This window comes from Bemisia tabaci, chromosome 10 (genome assembly GCF_918797505.1).
Source record: "Bemisia tabaci chromosome 10, PGI_BMITA_v3".
Lineage (NCBI taxonomy): Eukaryota > Metazoa > Arthropoda > Insecta > Hemiptera > Aleyrodidae > Bemisia > Bemisia tabaci.
Genome location: NC_092802.1, coordinates 5928944 through 5949823, shown reverse-complemented (window position 1 = coordinate 5949823; position 20880 = coordinate 5928944). Strand labels below are relative to the sequence as shown.

General features: G+C 36.5%; 2 protein-coding genes across 3 annotated transcripts in view; one reads left to right on the top strand and one right to left on the bottom strand.

The window, feature by feature from the left end:
* Positions 1 to 5082, top strand: part of Pino (protein pinocchio) — a 329206-nt gene extending 324124 nt beyond the window's left edge. For both annotated transcript variants that reach the window (XM_019040487.2, XM_019040488.2), the window contains exon 5: positions 1763 to 5082. In XM_019040487.2, the coding sequence (XP_018896032.2) occupies positions 1763 to 1921 (159 nt within the window). In that variant the 3' untranslated portion in view covers positions 1922 to 5082. The remainder of the gene's footprint in view (positions 1 to 1762) is intronic.
* Positions 5083 to 10208: 5126 nt separating this feature from the next.
* LanA (laminin subunit alpha) overlaps positions 10209 to 20880 on the bottom strand; it is a 59173-nt gene continuing 48501 nt past the window's right edge. The window contains exons 33-39 of the mRNA XM_019040498.2: positions 19863 to 20197; positions 18338 to 18567; positions 17195 to 17523; positions 15283 to 15573; positions 14710 to 14872; positions 13425 to 13655; positions 10209 to 12450 (exon numbers count right to left, since the gene is read on the bottom strand). Coding sequence (XP_018896043.2) covers positions 12164 to 12450; positions 13425 to 13655; positions 14710 to 14872; positions 15283 to 15573; positions 17195 to 17523; positions 18338 to 18567; positions 19863 to 20197 — 1866 coding nt within the window. The 3' untranslated portion in view covers positions 10209 to 12163. The remainder of the gene's footprint in view (positions 12451 to 13424; positions 13656 to 14709; positions 14873 to 15282; positions 15574 to 17194; positions 17524 to 18337; positions 18568 to 19862; positions 20198 to 20880) is intronic.

The window sequence follows — 20880 nt, the reverse complement described above, 5'->3', positions numbered from 1 at the left end:
AAAGTTTAAGAGTTCATTCGCTAATACTTGAAAATTTTTCTTTGTGGGATGAAAGTAGTTACATCGCAAGGTACTAATCCTAACTCTTCTTATTTTGTCCCTAAAAATGATTTTAAAATTTGCAACTTTCCTCAGCAAGAGCGTGCACATTTAATTTACGCTAATTGTCATCATGAAAACTGGTTTCTTGTGCAATCAACTCCCTGTCAGGTGGACAGGCTGGTTTACTGGCCAGCGTGAAGAGAAGTTGTTGAATCGTAGATTTGAAAACTACTACGCCTATCACTAATGTAACTTCAAGTTTGACTCAAAGGTCAATTTGAAGGTTAATGATTGATCAAAGATCCAACTAGGCCAGCTAGTTAAAATTAAAATGATAAGACGTCTCGCCAGTTTCTATTTAGACGTAGATATTATAAGCAGTAAAATTAGAAATATTATTAAATATCTAAAGCAATGAGGAAAACACATGATGAAAATGGTCGGTTTAGTATAAACTTAGGTATCAAATGCCTTCAGTTGAATCGGTCACTCTTCAAAAGACGTAAGTGCCATTGTTAACAAACAGGAACAAAACAAAAATCCTTTAAATCGATCCATTTTAAATCTCGTAGCTCAAAAATATGAAAGCATTCTATTAATTAATCACATTATTACTTAATCTAAGGTTCAAAGTGGGTCGATTAATACAGTTTTTACTTGCATTTTCATTTCTGACGCTTAAGTCTTTTTGAGAATGATTAATTCAATTGGACGTATTTCTATCAAACGGAACTATGCGCATCAAGACATGAGCCCTGAGACCCATAAGAATATGTGCATAACAGGGCTCACGTTATAGTGCACATAGTTCCGTTTGATAGAAATACGTCCAATTGGAAGAGGCTCAATATTTGATAAGTTAGCTTCAAATTTCAGGGATTAATTTGAGCGTCAGTGAGGCTATCACAAGTATATTATAATAATTAACATAGTTGGGAAGTCCAATATATTTAGAAAACAATCAGCGCTCTAGGGTTTATTTTTTACAACTAAAAATTCTTAAAAGTTTTTTTCATTAAAGATTGTTGTTTCCTACTGTTATCTCTTTTTCAATAGTGAATATGAATCGTTCTGACGTTTTTTAATTCTTTGATGTGCATACTTGTAGACCTCAAAATTCCCTCTGAATACGAGATTAGCTTGCAATTTTTTTAATCCAATCTGTTGAAAGAATTCACTCCAAGAAGGACACCCAGAGCATTCCAATGTTGCCAGGATTGTACAACTTACATTCTTTCCAAAAACATTACTGAAATCATGCAAAAAATTAAATTTACAAAGATAATTTTCGTCTTAAATTGGACGTATTTCTATCAAACGGAACTATGTGCATTCAGACATGAGCCCTGAGACCCATAAAGATACATGCATGACAGAGCTCACGTCATAATGCACATAGTTCCGTTTGATAGAAATACGTCCAATTCATAGTTGATTAGGAGTGAAGATAAAACCTGTTTCGATGGTCAGTATATATTTTTAAGGTGAAAAAAGTTGCAAAATCTTAGCAGCATTGGAACGCTCTTGATTCCTTTTTGCAAAATGCCATCCAAATGATGAAGAAACAAAATGCTATCCTCATCATTGCACTCTTCCTACAGTACTGAATCCATATTATTTTTTTCTTAATATTGTCTAGGAAGGAGATAATGACCATACTGAAAGAGGTTTCAATTGAAACGTAATATGCTCATCATCGTTTATTTTTTTTTTGTTACAGTCACATGCAAGTGGGCGCGCCAAGTGGGAAGGCAAGTGTAACCTGCAGGCAGAAAAAGCATCCGACTCACAATTAGTCCTTAAACCTGTGGCTCTCACCACCTCGAGTTCAGACTCCAACCTTTGCAGCCGGTTCGAGAAGTTGAGCGCAAGTTCGTGAGGTTCCACTGCAACCAAACGCAAAGAGCTCAAGTCTTCCTCCTCTTCGTAACGGTAGCCGCAGCGCAAAATCGAAGGCTGAAATCGCCCAACGGTTCAGTTCCTGGCACTGTGACGATACGAAAGGATCAAGGAAGGAATTTTGTGATTAGGAATCGAATACGTATCAAGTGCAATCACTTTTTGTTTCCACTAGTTTCTAATCTGTGTATTTTGTAATTATTTTTTGTTCTCGAGTCAGCAGGGTGGTTTTTTCTGTTGCATTCGTACACCCGATGGATGTGGGAAACCCATCAAAAATGTCTCTGGAAGGCATTAGTGTCGTCATTACTATTCATTTTATTCATCAAAACAGCACGGAACTTTCTGCTCTTGATAGTTTTAGTCCAAGCAGTCTTAATGATATTAGGACTAATCATATAATTTTGGTGTAACAGACAAAAAACCTTTCTGCTAATTGAGTTGTTTCCAAGAATTTTACCGTCCTTACTAGTGCTGCCACAGTTAGGAAATTTTCTAGGCTCTTTTTATTAGTTTCTCTAGTGAATAGCTTCACTAAATTCCATCAAGATTTGTGTTGCAAATTGATGTCTGAACTTTGAGAGCACATGTCTCAACTATTGATGTTGCAAATTTTCAAATGTAAAATTGGGTTTTTTTCATGAGGAAAAAAATAATCCAAGAGTGTAAATTTTGAAATATGTGTTCTGAGAGTTCAGCCGTTGATATGAGCTGCAGCACTTGAAAAAAAAGTTAAAATGCAGACAGAGAAAAAACTGCACTCTCTGGTCCAACCCAATGAGGTCAAATTTTTTAGCGCTGATATGCTGCAGCCTCCAGGTCAAATTCATCATTCAATGAGCTTACAAATTAGCGATACATTAGTACAATTATTGAAACTTGTAAACTTTAGTAAAATTTGTAATTACAGTCTCTACGCAATTTTGAATGGGTGAAACTCTTTGATAGAGAATTTTTCATTGTTGATTAGCATAATACATTCCTCCCAGATCGGAAGATGTAACAAATAAAAATTAGAAAATCCAATCGGTGGAATCTCCTCCTTTGTGTAAATTTTTATCCTCATCTGTGATTGCATTTTTGGTACATGCTCAACTCTTTAAACATTTTGGAAACTTTCTCAAAATTTTGGTTGCAACCGAACCTCAGTCGGTTCCTAAATTTTAGGGTCTGAATTCTTTGGCAAGCGCTCGCTTTTAGAGAATCGTGGTGAATTTCAAGCTGGGTTTGTAAATTTGAACCAAAGTATTAGAGCCAACTTTGCATGAAAGAATTTACCTGTGATCCCTCAGAATTTTGGTATTATGCTATGGTGAATTGTAGCACATGTCACTGGAAGTATGCATTTATCTCCGAGATCAACAAACTAAAAATGGCAACTTGTTTGCATTTTTGCACTGTTAGTATTATCTCTTGTTAATTGCCTCTAGTGTCATTTACGTTTTACAATTAGCACCAAAATTCTAGTTGTTTTCCTCTTTCATGAAAGCTGCCTCACTAATCGTTGCTCCTCTATGTAGGGGCGTATCTCAATTTCCATGCAAGCCCTGTAGTCCATGTAACTTCATGCTTTTCGGGGCTCACGTTAAGATATAGATATGCTTTTACATCAGAGGAACCATGTAGTATTCGGATGAGAAAAGTTGTGGCACTAGCAGTCTGTATGGAGTGGGAAGCTGCCAGTCACCCACTAGAATTTTGTAACATTCAAACAGCTTTAGACGTAAGGTCCAAAAATTTTTGATTATCTTTGCTGCTATACCTTTTCTCTAGTAAGTTGCGCAACTCATGTTCATAGTTTTTCTCTACTTTTTCCCAACCACTCCAACAGACTTGTAAGAGAAAAAATGATAATGCCCTCAACTTTTCAAGATTTTCCGCCTTAATTTTCAACGAGTTAGTTTTGATGAAAGGAGTGCCATTCAAACTTCATAGCCTATCCAAGATTTTGGTGAAAATCATGAAAAATTTGTTCCTAAATAAGATCTGCGTAACTGCAGCCGAAGATTCTATATATGTTATCCTCTCCGACTATCTATTCTCTGAACATAATAATGCAAAATAAGTGTTGCACAATTGCACCTTTCAATCGTTGTTAAAATGCATTTTTACCTGTAAATTATAATTTTCATTCAGTGATTAATTTTTTTTTCTGAATTTTTAAAAGTGCGTTCCAAGCACCTTCCTCCATTTTCTTTTATTTTCAAAGAGACCTAGAGTTTTATCCGTCAGTGTGCTGGATGTTTTTCGGAGCAGCATTTTTCCCCCTCGCAGAGATGCTTTTAATTATTTTCTTTCCCCCATTTTTTCCCTAATTACTTCTATGTCTAATTTTCTGGCTGCTAAGTTACTGCATTCCAACTGTCAGTTGTCGTAAGTTTTGTATATTCATGCAGTAAAGAGTTATAATCTATTCCGCAGGAAACACACTATGTATCCGTACTTTTTATATTATTTATTTTCAATATTTATTTTGTAATATGACGATTGTGTCAAAAGGCTCAGCCTTTCTCTTTATTTCTTATTTCTTGTACGCTGTTCAAACTGTTCGTTCTCTCCGCCAAATTTCTGCCTCTCACAAAAGAAAATCCTTAAACGCTGTTTCAAAGGCTCCTATGTATCATCTGTAAATAGTGTATAGGTATTCTCCCTCTCTAGATGTAAGGTTTTATTTACAGTAAAGAACCGAAAATTTCATTCTGAATGTCATTATAAATGAGGGAAGTGTATAAATTGTATCATCAACTAGAATCTGTCTTTCTTGCCGAAATGAAAGACGCATGTGAGTAACTACACTTAAAAAGTGCTGTGTCTCAGCTAAGATCTTTCTGTTTGATTACCTTATATAAATATCTGTCAATGAATTCTTCAAACGTTTTATTTATCATTTTTTCTTTGCAGATTTAAAATATTGCCCTCAAAATCAGTCAATGAAAAGTCCTTGATTTACCAAATCCCAGCAAAGAAAATTGTCAATGCTGAGCATTCCTCTATGTGTCTCCTCATATTTTTCTGTCATTATATTTCAAATCTGCTTTTCATGCTTTTGTTTCTTTACAATTTATTTTTGTCATTTTCTATATTGAAGCGGAATATGTTCTTTTCTCTCTTTTTTATTAAACCATCCTAGCAAAAAAAAAACATTGTTTTTATTTTTTGACATTAAATACTTCAAGGAAGTGAACCCTTCAGGACTATTGCTCCTTCACTGAATAAGTATTTAAAGCATTTTTTGCCAAGACAAAACCAAAATTGCTTTCAAGGAGAAATATTTCATGCAGTTAGGCACATACTTTGCTGTACTTTCCATACTTTGCCGAGACATTGTTTCAAATGTTGTGATCAGACCATGATGAGTATAGTCATTTTACGCAATTACTCAACCATTTTATTGTTTCTGCTTACCCCAAGCAGACAAGCAAGGTTCAAGAAAATATTTTAGACGTGCAGAAGTATATAAATTCTTTAATGCAAAATTTCTTAAATTAAAACAATCTGTCTCTCTTCATTGGCATATCAAAAGAATATTGAGTGATGCGAAAAATTAAGAGAGATATTGCAGAAAATGAATGATTCTGTGAATTTTATCGTTCAAAAGTTAAAATGTTCCTTACCGGTTGATCCTTAAATTTGAATGTGGCATTGCCTTAAAAATCACAATTTTTAATTTTAGGAAAAAGAAAAAATTATTCCAATCTGCCCCAACCGAAAAGGCGCAGAAAGGTTGGAATGGCTTCTACTTTTTTGTATAATTGTGATATTGAAAATATAGAAAAATTGAAAATTTAATTAAATTTGAATACAGAAACGCAAAATTGAATCTCTGGAAACTACCTTAGGCAAGAACCATAGGTAAACTCGATAATCACCCCGAGTTAGGTTCATGGACTCCATTTTCGAGGTCAAATTCGAAGAACTTCCGATCACGCTGAAACGAAGCTGATCCCGTATAAAGTGGCCTGCCGAGTCCAATTTTTGGGTCTAAAAAATTCCACGAGTTCACTTGAGCACACAACTTTAGGATTAAACGGGTCTGGACCGGAAATGGATCCTGGAAAACGGTTTCAGAGCCCTCAAAATGACTTATTATTTAAATTAAACCAAGACAAAAAATGAAAGCTACCCAAATGGAAAACCCGAAGTTGTAGTATAGTTAAAGAGTCTCGCGCTCTTTATGCTCCTTTGATAATGATGATGATGATGATGATGATGATGATGATGCTGATGATGATGATGATGAGATTTTATACTAGAAAATCGGATCTAGCTACTGATTTTACGCCCCGTAAATTCGACGAAGTTATATATAAATATATAGACGAATATTGACGAAGCTAATCCCCGATTAGCTTCGTTTCAGCCCAATTGGAAAACTTTCAATTTTGACCCTGAAAATTAGGTCCATTTAAACCCCGGGTCAATTTTTCTCGATTTCTGATAAAAAATAATCTCGAGATAACACACTAAACCCTCGTACATCGTACGTTGGAGACGTAGAATTGATTGCCGCTCTGCCATGCTAAGGAAGAACGCCGTATGAACATTCGAAAGTTGCCAAATTTCCTTCGATAAAATGTTCATTTTTGAGGAAATTATGAATATCTTTCCTTGAAATTTTCAGAAGTTTTACATCAAATCCCAAACAAAATTGTTTGAAAAATTGGTAGGCAAATATTCAAAAATTTTCCTGAAAACTAATGATTTGTTAGGAGAAATTTGGCAACGCCTAAAGGTTCATACGGCGTTCTTCCTTAGCACGGCAGCGTTGCTCCCCAGACTCGGATCCGGTCCCTTATTCGCCAGTTCTGAGCTCCAGTGAATGTGGAGCATTTTAGATCCGAAAGTCAGACTCAGTAGGTCATTTAGCAGGGGACCATTTTCGTTTCAGCCTGATAAAAATTTTGCAATTTCGCCCCGAAAATTTAGTTCATATGTCAATGCTGATTTTTCTCCATTTTGGACTGGAAAAAAATTTCGAGGTCAGAGTCGACTCCTATGTACTTCGAGGCATAGAATCGATTGCGCACAGTTCACTTCCAGGGCTCGGCAAGGCTTCCTGGACCGAGATACGGTCAAAAACGAGTGTTTTTGGCCATTTCACGCATGCTCGAATATCCGCGATTTTTCGAGATTGTCAGGACGGTTCGACCAGTGGAGCATTTGGGACCAAAAATTCAGACTCCTCAACTCATTTTACAGGGGACTCACCTCATTGCAGCCCAATTGGAGAACTTTCGATTTCGACCCCAAAATGTTAGTCCACGTAACCCCTGTCGATTTTTCTCGATTTTCAATGCAAAAAAAAATTCCAAGATGAGTGTCGAATCCTATGTACTTTGAGGCGTAAAATCGATTGCGCATGGTCCCGAGGCTTTCTGAAGCGAGACACGGTCAAAAACAAGTGTTTTTGGTCATCTCGAGCATGCTCGAATATCCGCGATTTTTCGCGATTGTCAGGATGGGCCGATTCGTGGAGCATTTTGGACCGCAAATTCGGACTTCTCGACTCATTTAACAAAGGATTCACTTCATTTCAGTCAGATCGTAGAACTTCCGATTTTGACCCTAGAATTATAGTCCAAGTAGCCCCTGTCGATTTTTCTCTGTTTTGGGCAGGAGAACAAATTTCGAGATAAGTGTCGAATCCTACATAGTTTGAGGCGTAGAATCAATTGCGCATGGTCCCGAGGCATCCAGAACCGAGACACAGTAAAAAACGAGTGTTTTTAGCCATCTCAAGCATGCTCGAATATCCGCGATTCTCAGGACGGGCCGACTCGTGAAGCAATTTGGGCCTGAATTCGGACTCCTCGACTGATTATGAGAGAAGTCCTTGAATAATGGACTCCATTTTCCGTCCAAAACGGTCAAGCCCGTTCTAACAATCGCGAAAAATCGCGGATATTCGAGCATGCTCGAAATGGCCAAAGACACTCGTTTTTGACCGTATCTCGATTCAGGTAGCCTCGCCGAGCCTCGGGACCACGCGCCATCAATTTCACGCCTCCAAGCACATAGGATTCGATACTAATCTCGATTTTTTTTTCCATCGAAAATGCTCTTGACCGTTTTCCAGGATCCATTTTCGATCCGGACCCGTCTAATCCGCCGATTGTGAGCTCAAATGAACTTGTGGAACATTCTCGACCCAAAAATTGGGCTCAGAGGGTATTTAAAGGGGATCAGATTCGTTTCGGCCTGATCCGAGGGTCTTCGGATTTGACCTCGAAAATGGAGTCTATGGTTCGAGGACTTCTCTCATATTCAGTCAAGGAGTCCGAATTTCCGGTCAAAAATGCTCCACGAGTCGACCAGTCCTGACAATCGCGAAAAATCGCGGATATTCGAGCGTGCTCGAATTGGTCAAAAACACTCGTTTTTGACCGTGTCCTCGGTTCCGGAAACGTCGGGACCATGCGCTATCGGTTCTACGCCTTAAAGTACATAGGATTCGACGCTAATCTCGGAATTTTTTCCCCGTCCAAAATCGAGAAAAATCGACAGGGGTTACATGGACTAAAATTCTAGGGTCAAAATCGGAATTTCTACGATCTGATCGAAATGAATTGGATCTCTTGTAAAATGAGTCGAGAAGTCCGAATTTGCGGTCCAAAATGCTCCACGAAACGGCCCGTCCTGACAATCGCGAAGATTCGCGGATATTCAAGCTTGCTCGAGATGGCCAAAAAACGCTCTTTTTCGACCGTTTTTCAACTCAGGAAGCTCCGGTGAGCCTCGGGACCACGCGGAATCGATTCTACGCCTCGAACTACGTAGGATTCGACACGAATCACGGAATTCTCTTTTCATCGAAAAAGCTCCATGAGTCGACCAGTCCTGACAATCGCGAAAAATCGCGGATATTCGAGCCTGCTCGAGATGGCCAAAAACACTCGTTTTTGACTGTGTCTTGGTTCCGGAAGCCTTGGGACCACGCGCAATCGATTCTACGCCTCAAAGTACACAGGATTCGACACTCATCTCGGAATTTTTTTTTCCATGGAAAATCGAGAAAAATCGACAGGGGTTACATGGACTAAATTTTTAGGGTCAAAATCGAAATTTCTCCGATCGAGCCGAAACCAAGCTAGTCCGCTTGGAAATGATCCGCTGAGTCCGATTTTCCGGTCGGAAAAGCTCCGCGAGTCCGCCGGACCGCGTTACCGACGAAAAACGCACTTTTGCAGCAGGGTCAGAAACACTCGTTTTTGACAGTTTCTCGGCTCAGGAGGCCTCGCTGCGCCTCGGAACCATGCGCAATCGATTCAGCGCCTTCAACTACATAGAATAAGACTGTAATCTCGAATTTTTTTTCCCCGTTCAAAATCTAGAAAAATGGACAGGGGTTACATGGACTAAATTTTTAGGGTCAAAATCGAAAGTTCTCCGATCGGGCCAAAATGAAGTGGGTCCCCTGTAAAATGAGTCGAGGAGTCCGAATTTAAGGTCCAAATTGCTCCACGAGTCGACCCGTCTTGACAATCGCGAAAAATCGCGGATATTCAAACTTGCTCGAAATGGTCAAAAACTAGTGTTTCTGACCGTCTTTGATGATCTAATTCCGGTATGGTCCCGTGTCCTCATTCGTGATTTGCGGGCTTCGGTGAACTAGTGGACCACGTTAAACCCAAAAATAGGACTTAGCGGGTAATTTTACAGGGAACCTGTTTTGTTTCATCTTGATCGGAGTTTTTTCAAATTTGACCCCGAAAATGTAGTACGTTTCACCTCAATCGATTTTTCTTGATTTTCGATTAAAAGGGGGAAAAAAATTAAATTGAAATTAGTGTCGAATCCTACGATGCCAATACATATTTGTACCTATTGTATTGTTTGTAATCATGTTCCATAATGAAGAGGAGATTTGATATTTTGTAGGATAAACTACATTGCTCCCTCAATCTGTGTTTTCTAAAGTCATTGTTTGAAAGTTTTGCGCAGTATTTTTATTGCCATTGTTCAACTGCTGTTTCACGTCAAGTGGCTCTAAATTCTGTTATTGAAATGGTTTTCTCATTGATCAACAAATTTAAAAAATAGAAAAAGAAAAAAAAAAGAACTTTAAATAGGTAGATATTTGCATTTGTAATTAATTTCTTGAACCTTGTAGATTGGTGAAAATTGTAATATGGGTATGAGAAATTAGTGGATACTATTTCGTGCTCTTATGCCAATCGATTTAAACAAAATGCTATGGCATGATGATTAGGACAATAATAGACAATACTTCCTCTACCCTAGGGGAGCGAGAAAGTAAAATCCTGTAATGATGCCATATATATTGCTTTAAGATTTATTTAGGAATAGCAATGTTTGTTTCTATGTACATTTAAGACTACTTGTATATCTTTGTACAACTCTTATCTTATGAATTAAAGCAAGAATAAATTAGGTACTGGAAAAATACACTCGACTTTTCATCCATTTTGAAAATAATCATACACATACTAGGAATAAAAGAGGGAATTTCCCACTCCAGGAATTGGTAATTTGAGAACTCCTTGTAGAAATTGATCTTCCAGGAAACAAGGAGGAGGAGCAAACGTCTTATGAGAGTCATCTATCAGTGATGAAATTTTATGAAAAGATGACCGGAATAATTTTTTTAGGAGATAATAATGGATTTATTTTCAGCCCAGAAAATTTGAAATAATTCTTAGTTGATTGTTGAATGCAATGGAACATATTTCTCAGCCCTCCTGAACCTCTGGATGTACTTTGGTATTTCCGAATAGCCCTGTGTTCCATTTTGTTTATGGCACCCCACACTCAATGTGCCTCTTACAGTGAATGTTCCGAATTTATTTACATAATCTCTGAAAAGTAAAAGTCAGTGAAGAAATTTATCGTATTTTTTTCCTACATTCTGCATTTTGTAATCTGCAGTCCTGTGAGTTAAATAATAATATATTCAATCTTTGAATTAAAGCTTCATTTTCATTGTTTAAAATTCAATTTGGAACTTTTAAAAGATCAAAATTTTCCTTTTGAAAAAATCATCCAGTCACTCCTGAGAGACTCCCTTTGATACCATGCTACTAAATTATAAATTTACTTGCATAGGTAGATGCTTCCACATACTCAGTTCCTTCCAATTAAAGTCAATCTCACTTTTTGGTCCAAAATGAGAGTAAATCAATACTACAGCCTAGGTAGCTATCTTAAATGCCATTTTTGCAAAGGAGTTTTCATCATTCAAAAGAAGAAAAAAAGGATGAAAACGAGAAAAATTTATTGTAACAAAATGTTTCTAAAGAGTATCAGAGAGATCAAAGTGAGGCAATAGAAAATTTTCTTCTATAAAATAGGTACTGAATGCATAGAGATTTTTACGAATATTACCATACCTAACATTTTCCAAAATTTTCTAAAAATGTTCGAATATGTTAAACAATGTTCCTTTTAGTTTACTGACAGGAAACAAGACTGTCTCTTCTCAATTTTCTAATTCCTGTTTTATGCTAGTTTTTTATTTTGTTCGTTAGCTTTACAAAAAACGTTTATAATTAGACTATATCTTCCAATAGTGAACCACTATTCCTGGCTATCTTTAAAAACTATATTTCAAGGGTGAAACTCCCAAACCACGCATCTCATTTCTGCTCCTACTTTTTTTTTCAATGGAGAAAAAATCATATCATTCCTGGAAGTTTTATCAAAATTTGCTTTGCATTGAGAAGAAAAATCATGGAAGTTTTAAAGTATTGCCGTTGAGTAGTTATCCATTTAAAAGATCAAGTATGACAGGAAGTTTGCAACATCATAAACTGACATACGTTGTTTGGAAGTTTCACAGTTGATGTGCCGTTCGTTTTCTCATGTTGACAGTTACTTTTATGGATAAGCCAAAAAATTTAGTTTCTTATGGTCCAATTTAAACCTTAAAATCTCTTAAAATAATTAGGAACCAGATAAAACATGCAACTGTTGGCCGAAAGCTGCTCCACAGTTGGAGGGAGGGAAGATTTAAATTTATCCATGAGGTAATTGGATTACATTTTGCTATAAGGAACCACTATTCCTGGTCCATTTTAGAAACAACATACATGCCATTGGTTTCCCTATACAGATAAGTGCTTTTATGAGAGAGCCAGAGATAGTGGTCCCTTATTGCAAAGTGTGGCCCAATTGAAAGTAATGTGTTAAAATGGTTTGTGTGAAAATAAAATAAATTAAGATTCCTTAAATTTCAGTCATAATTGTTTCAAGATCTGTATCTTTCCTAAATGGTCGAACAGATTCCGACGGTAACATTTCCGTATGCTTTATCGACAGTGATTGGAAAGTCTTCTGGCTTGCCATTGCTGTTGATTTCAATGTCCCTGATGCACCCAATGAAGTTTTGGGCTGTGTCCAGACGGTGTTGGCCATAAAGTTTCTCAATTTCAGGATGACCTCCAACGTAGAGTGGGTTATTGACGTCAGTACGCCATGCGCCTCCAATGCCAATCCCTGGCTCCACAAACACTTTGTTGACACTTAGTGACACGACATTCTTCGCTTTCACAGCTGAAAAATATAAATAGATAATTTTGATGATGCTGTTGCAATGATTTGATTTCTTGTGTACTTTCCTATCGAGAACTTGTTGAAAAAGAATAAAATGATTTAACATGTAAGTATTTAGATTATATACACAAGTATCACAAGATTTAGATTCCTAAGATGGCTAATTTTTTATGACTATGTCAGGGTGTCTACTTTTGGGACACTCTTTGATTTAAACACACATGCTGATGGAATGGTTGGTTGATGTAATTTTACAGAAAGGTACCAAAACTCACGAAATCTGACACAAAATAGTAAGCAGAATCAGGAGATGTGACAAGTCAAAATCTGTGTCTGGTGCGTGGATAAATATTGCTTGATGATAATGCAAATTAAATGAGACAGATGGTCAATACGATAATTGAAAATTCCTCCTCCACTCTAATTTTGGTGATTTTGATACTTTTAAAAATTTAAAAAAAAAAATTATTCTCATCTAGTTACAGTCTCTTTCAGAGTAATCTTAAAAGAGGTTCGCATTTAGCAGAAAGGAACCAAACCACATCAGCCATTGCCAAATGTAACCGAGCAATTTAATTTTTTAAAAGAGAACATTTGTGCAAACTCCTTTGAAAATGTAAAGGTATTTGCTGTGTATTATGCAAAAAATTCACTGAAATTTGCACAAAAATCCACCAAACTGTTTTTGTGTAAAAAAGTAAATTGCCCAATAAAATTTGGCAATAGCTGATGTGGCTTGGTTCTTTTCTGCTTAACACGGTCCAAAACGTGGATGTGTATGCTCTTTCTTAGGATTGGAGAATTAATGAGCAACATACTGTTGCACAAAAAAAAAAAGATCCATACTGTACTTGGCCTGTGGTTAATTTTGGCTACTTCAATCCTGCATTACAAACATCTCAGCACTTCATTCAGTCTTCAAGTGATTAAAATAAAATAAATGCAAATCAAACAAAGAAATTAGAAATGTTTACCTTGAAGAGAATGCCATTCGCCGTTACAGAAGAAATGTTTCTCAGGGGGCTCAAAGGATGCTGATATAACACCGTTGCCATTCTCCACTGAAAATTTGATTTTCCCGTCTATCATCTGAAGGGATAGGAAGTCCTTATGTTTAGAGAACACTCCAAGCATGAATCCTGAGATGTTCCTTGCTTTGAAATCTAGTTTCACATCAAATTCATTCGGAACTTTGAGCTTATCAGCTGAAATGAAAAGGAAAAAAATGATGTATCGATTTAAATAGGCAACTTGCAGGATTCCTTACTCTATGGCATGCACTAAAATATGTACAATTTTGCAGAAACAAGAAAAGTTAGATAAAATAAAAGAAAACTATAAAAAAGGTTGAGGGCAGGAATGAACTCATTCTTCCGGTGACTTCAAAAACTGCAGCGAGAGTGCTCAATTTTGAAACCTTCATTTTATGGCCTTCAAAATATCTGTTTGTATTATAAGGTGCATGAGAAGTATTTTAACTTTACCTCTGACTGATTTTCAGAGGAATTTAAACATGATTGTAAAATAATCATGCATTTGATATTTGAAAGGCGTCGGATGAAAGAACTGAGCAACATTTTTGTGATCATGAGAAAATTGTGCTTAAAGTTGGGGAATTAAAGGGTGATGTATGACCCAAATGAACTTTTGACTCGCTCATAAGTTTTAAAAGAACAAATTACGTAATAAGATCTTTCAAATTTCATATACTTTCCATAAGGATTGAATACGAGTAGAATAGCTTATATTTTGCTTGAATATCTTTTAAGTTGTATCATTCAAGTGAAACCGATAACCTTAAAATTCAAATTCTGCACAGAGTGTATAATTGGATGAGTTTTCCAGATATAAAAACACCAATTTGAAAATTTCACAAGACTTCTTTGTTCACAATATATTTTCTTTCATAAACTGTTGTTAAAGATGGATTAAGCTTGATGCAGGAAATATCATAGAAGAAAAAAAGCAGACAGGATCCTAAAATTGGATGAAAACCAAGATGCAAGGAGGGCGTTGTGCTTTCAGAGGTAAATTTTGAAGTAGAAGCTTGAAAATGGTACAAGCATAAAGAGGTTCCAACGGTTCATAAAGAGAGCTGAACTTTTTGTCCTTTAGACCACTTGAACAGCGAAAATACAAATAAATTTAAGACCAGTTTTTCATTCAGACAAAATTTGAATGGAGCTATCAAGTTAGAAATTAGTGAAAATGTTTGATGATTTCACATGTCCATTATGGAGAGATTATTCTTTTACTTACCAAGTTTGACGTATCCACCCTCCATGGAGAAGTATGTGCCTCTCTCAACCCTGTCAGAGCAAGGGATGACTCCGAAGGATGTTGATGGATTCTTGGCACTCTTGATGGGCCTGCTATCCTTTCGCAGGTTCCTGAGACATCCTTCGAAGAATATTGGGGCATTCTGTGAAAATAATTTAAAACCTTTAAACAACTTTGTCCATTTAACTTTAAAGGCTCAAAGGTTTTGAACAAGAAACAAAGACCATTATTAAGAGTTTTAAAAATATTTACTTCGTTTAAAAAAAAAAAAGATGGAACATTCTGGTACACATTTGAGCGAAGAAATCCCTTTAAAATTTATGACAATTTTTTTATGTGAACAGTAACATCACCTCCTAAGTTTTTCCTCAGATGCACCAACACACAATCCGTAAAAGTCTACTTCAAATAAATCTTGTTCCTGACATTCAATTGGAATAGAACTTGCTCGCATCAAGCAGTCTAAAAACTTTTTGAAAAGGAAAAAAGTTAGAAACTCCGTAGAAATAAATTTGCTTCATAAACAAAAAAAGAGCCAAAAGATGATTTTACCTCAATGTTCTCTTGACTGATGCCGATGTTTCTCATGACTTGTTCCTGTAGTTTTGGATCCAGTTTTTCGATCAGTTCTGGATTAAGCCCTCCAATGTACACTGGATCAATTAGACTAATGCTTGATTTATTGCCACCTGCTTGTCCTGCAGCGACTGATTTGTCATCGATAAGCAGTTCACCAACAAGTCCCACTCTTTTAAATGAAAGCTCGTGCCATTCTCCGTCATTATATGCTTCTGTCGACTGAAGGAGACCTGCCTGGCCACCGCTACTGAATCCAAAGTGAACCTGTAACAAACATACAAAAAAGTGTGACAAATAGTGATTCATTTATGATTACACAGAAAAATTCTTTTAATAAACGTAATAAAAATGCGCTAAGACTCTGTTGAAAAACTCTGCGAAAAAACATTACCACTTCCAAACATTCCAAAATATTTTAGAAAGAAGATCTGTAAAACAAGACACATCATCAATTCTGATTTCTGAATGGGCCAGCTTCTAAGAATTTTGATCAACTTTTTCTCCCCTTAGAAATTATTTTTTGAACTTTTAATGAACTCTTTGGTTTTATCACATAATTTTATGTGGAAAAAATTATACTATAACCCTGCAAAGATTCCTTGCCACTGCCCCATTTTAGGTAGAGTCACACTTTGAAAGGAATTTTAAGATGTTTCTTAAAACTGTAAAAAAAACTTGCCCTTACACTATAATGAGATGTATTATAAGTATTATACTATTATTTAACTTATAAGACAAGGTGGAGAAATGGTGCTGGGTCTACACTATAATAATCAATAATAAAATCTTGATAGTAAATTTTTTCAGGTTTTTCTTGTTTTGTTATGAGAGTTGTTCAGCAGCGACGGTGGATGGCGCAAGGATCACACTTTCGTGTCATGCCTTGGGTCATATTCATGATGGCGTTTTAATGTCATCTTGGATTTTGCGGGACGCTAAGTTGGGTTCACTGACGAGTGTGATCTACTGATGAGGTCTAAAAAGACCCAAATTGGTATAGATCTCTCAGTGTGACCTCAACTTAATATTCCAATGCAAACTGCCTGAGCTGAGCACTCTCTCCCCTCAGTTTTGTACTGGTACTCATTAGAATTAAAACAATTATTTTTGATTCTAATTATACATTTTGGAACTTCTTAGCTTTGTTTTTCCCATGAAATGATGTGGACTCAACACTGTATCTCCACCTTGTTACGTACAGTTCAGGCCACTTCTTGGTGTTTTTTTTTCTCATTTACTTTAAGTATTGAAATCCTTAACTTGAGGAAAGTTGGCAAGGATTCTTGATGAGAGCTATTTTGAAGTGAGTCTCTAAACTTCGGCCTTAGTTTCATCGTGGATCGATAAAATTTTGATTTTTTTTTTAAATTGTAAGACTCACAAAAATTTTGAAGGAAAGGTTTGTCTTAGTGGTTCACATTTTTTACCATTAATATAATTCTTGATCCATATGGTGGAAAACTTTTAGACCACATTTTTTAGTTTTTTTTTTTTTTTTATCATTTTCATTAAAATATGGGATGAGAAATTTGATGTGACTATACACATTAAATTGACTTTTTGCAAAAGCGTAAACTCGCCTAGGAGTACGGTTATTAACAAAACAGATTACATCAAACACTTTCCATTTAGATGAAAAAAATACTTAGGACTCAGTAGTAAGTCTTTATATTGACAGGAAAATTCCAGAGTTCCTGATCACTTTGATTTTAGTACCTACCCCATATGATGGATAAAATTCTTCAAACTCCCGATGACCTTTCTGCAAAAAATAGTCCTTAATAAACAGTAGATCCAAATACGGTACAAGGGAAAAATTTGTCCGTTTTCTATTGCAGCTATAAAATAGTTTGTAATGGAAACAATTTTACATAAGTGGCATTACCTTCCCATCAACCAGGTACACAGCCACATACTCAGCATGCAGCTCATTAGCAGCATACAGGATGGTTCCAAACTGTGAGATAGTCTTGAATTGTATTGAAATATCAAATTTGCTTTTGAGTTTTGAGGCCAGTAGATATTCCACTCGACTACCTCTTGTTGTACCGAACCGTTGACCACTTTCAGCGGTAACATTTGGATCATTCAGAGGAGAAATTGGGAGGACGCATAAACCAGCTGGTGTTGGGGCCACTGATGGGAGTACAGCAGGTGTTGATGGAGAAGTTGGGCTGAAATCGAAATCTTCTTCATCCTCAGACTTTACTGGCTCTGAAAAAAATTCAGTTCATTAAAAACGTGCGATAGTTTAAGTGCACAGGAATGAAGAAAATCCTTGATCTTACGCTCCTAGGATAGTGGCAAAACTAAAGCAAATCTTGGGTCATGAGAAAATTTTAAAGAATTATGATTTATTTTTCCTAGATTCATACTTTCATAAAGTGGCGCACTTCAATGTTTCTTGAGGTAGCTCCTTGAAAGAAAAATAATATTCATGGTAAAGTTGTAAGAAACCAATTGAGGACACCGCACCAAGAATAGCCTATAGGCGTATAGGTCGTTATTACGCCCATCTGCTATTCGGATTCTACGTACCCTGGAGTATGCTGTGGTAGCGATAGAATATAGATAAGTAACGGCTTGAGGTCGAAAAACCTTTTTTTTCCGAGTTAAGTCAGGCCTCTGGATCGATGGGTGCAAGAACGACCTATAAACGGGCCTATAAACTTGAGGGCCTTTTATACTTCATATTGCCACCAAAATGACTGTTGGGCCTAAAATAATGGCCTACAAACCGCTTTTTTAAATTAAATATATTAGAGTGTAAACCCAAAATGTATCGCAAAATCTACCCGGCATCCTTTAATAGAAGGGTTAGGTCACCCAAAAACACCAAAACTGCATGGAAAAGTCTGCGCAGTACATTAAAAGCAAAACTTTAAGTGCGTTTTTCTCAAAACGCGGTTTCCAGTTATAGGCTGTTCTTGGTGCAGTGTCCTCAATTAAGAGTTAGGTAGTTCTGGAAATATTGCGTTCAACTTAACAAATGCATTGTTTCTGTGGCTGTAATAACCGGAGAACTTACTTGGAGGTGGTCTGAGATGTGAGCCTTCTCCATGCATGCACTTTCCAACAATAACATTATTGGCTTTTGCTTTAGCAAAGTTGACTATTTCTCCATTGATGGTGACATCACTAATACACCCAGAGAAAGGATACGTTGTACCAATTGTTGATGCATCTATCGTAGATGGCACAGCTCCGAAGAATATATTACCGTTCACAAGCCTGATTGGTTCAGCTCTTCGGGTGATGCTGATGAGAAAAAAGAAAAGAGGAAGTTAAAATCTGCATGGCTGAAAAGGAAGTCATGGTATTACCTTCTACGAGTCTTCTTGAGCTCAGGAGGCCAACACAAACTGATGGTAGATACCAAAGTCAACAGACATCTGACATTTTTGTCATCTGAATTTAAATGATGTCGGCTGGCAGTGAATCGATGTCAACTGATACTGAAAACTATCAGGAAATTATTTGCAATTATGGGCAAACTGCAAGCCAACTTTGGGTGAAATTTTTTTTAAGTGAATTGTCGAGTGTTTCTTTATTTGCATAGGGTTGCCCTTTTTTTACAAGTTTTCTTGACGTCACAGAGACAGATACATAAAAAAATTTGACTTTTACACGAGAAGATTTACAGGAGAAAATTTTCATTTTCAAGAAGAGAGCTAGATTGATGAATGAGGATCTTGAAGGGCTGGACGATCCACTACTCTATGTCCTAGTTTCGGAATATGACCGAGGATGCGCTGCGAGCGCCTCAGTTGTCACCCGCTGAAGATGGGAGTAGTTCGGCTCCCCAAAAAAATTTGCCCCTTTTTTGTAAATATCAAGGTAATTTGAAAGTTCGAGTTTTTTATGCGACTCATTTCTCGTACATGAAAAAATGTTGGCATGCAATGTGTTAGATGTTAAATAATCCATTACAACACAAACAGTACGAAACGTACTTGATCTGGAATGGAAGATGTAAAAAGCTGCTAAGAAACAAAGCACCCTCAGAACTATAATAATTTTGGGAGCTTGAAAGGGAATTAACCGCACCAGTACAAAACACTTTGGTGCATCTCCGCACAAAATTTTTTGACCTTTGAAAGTTTCAGTGTATTTACGCCTGAGTATATAAGACACATGTTTATCATAAAACTTATTAAAGGCAAAAACTCATCTAGATATCTGATCTGATGGCAATAAAAAATTGCTTTAAAGAAACTTCTATTAAAGAGCTTAAAAGTTCATACATGACACAGAAAAAGACTTTCTGCCCCAAAGGTCAGAGTTAAATACTTCCTATTCGTGAAATCACATAGGCTTCAATATTATCGACCAGTGATTGTTCTTTGATGCTAATCGAAAGAATAATTGACTTTGCACTATTTGGACGTAAAATCTGCGTCCCAGAAGTAAATAAAATGTGCCTGAGGACACCTCTTTCCTAATTTGATCAAAGTTTGGATTTTTAATAAAGTTTCTTGTGGTTACATAACAAACGTATTTGTTCAGATGCTGTGTCTAGATCCTTTCTAAATTGATTGTTGGTTGTGACTTACTCAGTTTGATTGAATACATCAAAATCATCAATAACTAGTTGGAGAGAATTATCGGTAGAATTATGGCTAGCAAAAACAACGTGCCACTGCCCATCATCATATGGCCTTAGTTGACTGGATTTCAATTCTGATTGGCCTGTTTTGAATATTAAGATTCCGTTCTCCATGCGCAATGAAATCAAGTTCTCTGTTCCGTCAGTTGCAAAGAGAATGAGCCCGTTGGGATAAGTTGTATTCAAACGCAGGATCAGCTGGAATGTGTTATCCATTGCTGATACTCCTGAAAGCTTAACGTAGCCATGGGACCCACTGTTGAATGAGACTGTGCTTACGAACTGTAAGAAACAATGAATAATTCAATTAATTAAAAGATACAATAACTAATACAAATAATGATACAACTAATGATTTTTAGGAGGAATTGATGCAGGATCTGTAGATGTTTACATGACAGTGCTTCATCATTGTTTCAGAATTACAATAGTTCATTTTTGTCTTACATAACTGGAAACTAAAGCCCACATCCTCCACAGCCCTTTGATAATATTGAATGGATTTTACACAGAATTACTTAGTGGAGGACCGCTGGCACTGGACTGATTGTAAGTTAGAAATAAAGAGTCAACATTTCCAACTTTAATTCATGGGTGAAAAATTTACATTTTATGTGTTCATGTATCAAACCTCCTCTCTCGTGATAAAAAACGAAAATCTACTAAGGTCAAACTGGACATGGAACTAATTTTAGTGAACTTTGCTAGGAAATACTTTTCTTAACATCCTGAAATTATCTCCAAAATTAACACATACAGTGCATCAGAATAGGGAGGAGAAGGCTATCGAAACTTAATCCAGCTGTCTGCCAATAGATACATAGGTTTCCAGCAAACGATTTGACTTCAATTGATTTCTATTGGATTTGATATTGAAAGTCTTACCCAACTAGTTATGATGTAAGTAAGTAACACTAATATCTCTTTATAGAGTAGTTTTCAGAAATTTCTAAAATGTCAAACAA